The following is a 3,085-nucleotide window of genomic DNA, read 5'->3' as shown; positions in this document are numbered from 1 at the left end:
ACGTCCTGTACGTCAGCTCCGCCTGAACAACGTCCTTCGCGTTCTGAACTTGCGCACGCGCTGTGCTGTTCTTGTTTACGGAAGCGCTTGCGTTGTCACTGGTTTTTTTTTTTTTAATTTTTTTAATTAGGAATGGGATTTGATGTAAATGAATGGCGAAACAAAAATGCTCAGCTATGTATTAGTCGCGCTTTTATCCGTGTCACTGGCAGTGCTTTTTATTTCTCGCGAGTGGTCCGTTAAATTTGGAAATCAACCAAGCCAGGAGCTCCCTGTTCGGCTGCTGAGCAAGCGGGACTTATCCCTGTACGACGGGCAGGAAGGCAGCGACGGCCTTTACCTGGCCATACTGGGACAGGTCTTTGATGTACATAAAGGAAACAAGCACTATGGACCTGGTGGTGCCTATCACTTCATGGCAGGTGATCCCCTCTTAAAGTGCATGTAACTCATAGTCTCTTAGACATCTTTTCACGTTTTTACTGTTGCACAGTGTTTCAACACTCCTGGATGCTGCCCAAACCCTCAACAAACCTAAATCAGGGATATGACTTCCAGTCTAATAATAGTACATAAACAGTATCGTATTTAAGTATCCTACATAGTGTGTGTTTGTATTTTCAGGCAAAGATGCCTCCCTGGCCTTCATCACTGGAGACTTCACAGAAAGTGGGCTGACGGATGATCTGACCAGTCTGTCCCCGCTGCAGGTGTTGGCCCTGTATGACTGGCTGGCTTTCTATCAGAGGGACTACCAACCTGTGGGTATGTGATTTTGTCATTTAAATCCCTGTGTGGTACAGATACATTCATTTCTTCAAAAGCAGGATTACTCAGCAATTGCCCTTCAGGCATCTTGCAAGATCAGGTACAGTTCAGCATTATTAAAGGGTGTTTAAATGGCTAGCATATTGTTTAGATTTCACCAATCACTACTTGTATCAAATTGATTAGGTTAGGTTAGGTAGTTACTTTATTAATCCCCAAGGGGAAATTATTTCGCTACCGCAGCATACAGGAGCAATAAGATAATAATAGAACAATAGAAAAGCAATAAAATAGCAGTAGAAGAATATAAAATGCACAGTATATACAGTATAGTATTATATCTATATGTATTATATACAATTATCAGGATAATTTTTTGATTACTCAACATTGCTATGTCAGACCATAAAGACCAAAGCTCTCTTTAATGGTTTAAAAACTTCTGGATTTTTTTTCCTACATGCATTAGAATTGCTTATGAACATGACCTTAAAAAAATGAAGTCTAAATGACTACAGAAAATGACATGTTCTGTTCAGGTAGCTGCAGGTGAAACATGCCATGATAGTCTAAAACAAGCAAAAAGTTCATCTGTATGAAAATAATAAATATTAAAAAAACCAAAAACAAATTTATACAGTATAAATACTGATAAGTTTAATTCAATTTAATTTGGTACAATTTGGTGAATTTTCCAGCTGTAGTTTGTATTACAGAAAAACAAGAGCCTTTTTGTTGTGCATTGGACAGAGTATTTCTTCAAGTGTTGCTTTATCACTTTGAGTTTCTCAAAGATCACCGTGACTTGAATAAAATGGTAATATGAGGAACAAACCCAGACTGGGACATCTCTTGAACATAGTGTGAGCTAGTGAAGCTTATTTTTTCTCTGTATGCATCTGAAAATAGAGACTTCCTGGAGAGCTTATATTTATAGAACTGCAACAGCCTATGACTGATGATTATCCCAATTTAATAACTGATGACTTGAATGTATTACATTATTTCTGCCTGTCAGTGGGCATCCATCGTCAGTAAAATATGTTAAATATCTTATTTCAGGTGTGGTAATTGGCCGGTTCTATAGTGAGACTGGGCAGCCCACAGAGGCCCTGTTAGAGGTAGAAGCATCGCTAGCAGAGGGCCAGCAAATCAAGGCCCAGTCTAAGGCCGAGATGGTACGTTTCCCAGCCTGCAACTCAGAATGGAGTGCTGCCAGGGGAGGAAGAGTCTGGTGCTCCACTAAGAGGTATGGAAATAGTCTAATCAAATATTAAGTCTACAGGACATAGGCTTGTGATGTGCTGCTTACCTGTAATGGAGCATTTATTACACTAGGGGGCGAACTAAAGTACACATACGTCAGTACAGTATATGCAGAACCGATTTGTTTTCTTTCTGTAGTGGTGGAGTGGTAAGAGACTGGGCGGGTGTCCCACGGAAGCTCTTCTCTCCAAGCTCCAGTGGTGTTCGTTGTGTCTGTGTTGAAGACCCGTCTGCAGCGGAGGAGGACCCCAACCTGCTGAAATATGACGGCTGCCCTCCACATGCTGACTCATGCTCTGTGGGAGAGTTTTAATCTGTGAGCCAGGCCATAAAATGGACCTATTTACAGCTGCTCTTCAGCAGGACAACACTCAAGGAAACCCAGGGACTTTAGTTGGTAAATCACAGCGGTTCACTTTTTCCACAAGAAGGAGGCATAATGAAGACATGTCAATGCAGTATTTTTTGATGACCTTTATGTAAAGTTGTCCTCCCTTTCTCTAAAAGAATACACGAGGAAGAGACGGGCTAGATATCTGAGCATACAGATACAATACAATGTGCATAAAAGATTAAACAATGTGCATAAAAGATTAACAGAGGCAAGATTTAGGTTTGTCACAATGACAAGCACAAACTGCATTAAAGTACAAAACAGTTGTAGTGGTCAAAAATATTACACATTTATCTGTACAATTTAACAATACTTAAAGAGGCCCCACTACCCGGCCATCCCTCTACATCCTCCCCAATGATCAGAAATGTCATGTGATCTTGATAAAGTGCACCCGTTAGGCTTAGAAATCAACAAGCGTTAAATGTGATGGGTCAAGATGACAACTTGACATGAGGCAACTTCGGGGGGAGGGGACGATGATCTGAATGACTGATGATCTGCGAGGACCTAATGATGGGTCAAAAATGGAATGTAATCATCTTGTGACTGATTTTAAAAATGATTTATGATTATAGCAATGACATATAAAGGCTTCAAATTAAATGACATGCATAGGCATAATTGGCATTTCTGGAACGGAGGAGGTTTTCTCAG

The 3,085-nt window shown here is 40.5% G+C and overlaps 1 protein-coding gene across 1 annotated transcript; it reads left to right on the top strand.

Moving 5' to 3' along the window:
- Window positions 1-62: 62 nt before the first annotated feature.
- cyb5d2 (cytochrome b5 domain containing 2) lies at window positions 63-3,034 on the top strand. The gene is made up of 4 exons (XM_069700726.1): window positions 63-422; window positions 625-765; window positions 1,831-2,017; window positions 2,173-3,034. Exons 1-4 carry the CDS (start codon window positions 149-151, stop codon window positions 2,345-2,347), a joined length of 777 nt encoding a protein of 258 aa, XP_069556827.1. The 5' UTR covers window positions 63-148; the 3' UTR covers window positions 2,348-3,034.
- Window positions 3,035-3,085: the final 51 nt, after the last annotated feature.

The sequence above is a fragment of the Brachyistius frenatus genome, unplaced genomic scaffold (genome assembly GCF_029030835.1).
Source record: "Brachyistius frenatus isolate BFR_SWC_R1_liver_20210118 unplaced genomic scaffold, ASM2903083v1 Contig_34, whole genome shotgun sequence".
Taxonomy (NCBI): domain Eukaryota; kingdom Metazoa; phylum Chordata; class Actinopteri; family Embiotocidae; genus Brachyistius; species Brachyistius frenatus.
Note: the sequence above shows the minus strand (reverse complement) of the source record. Positions and strands in the feature narration are given on the sequence as shown.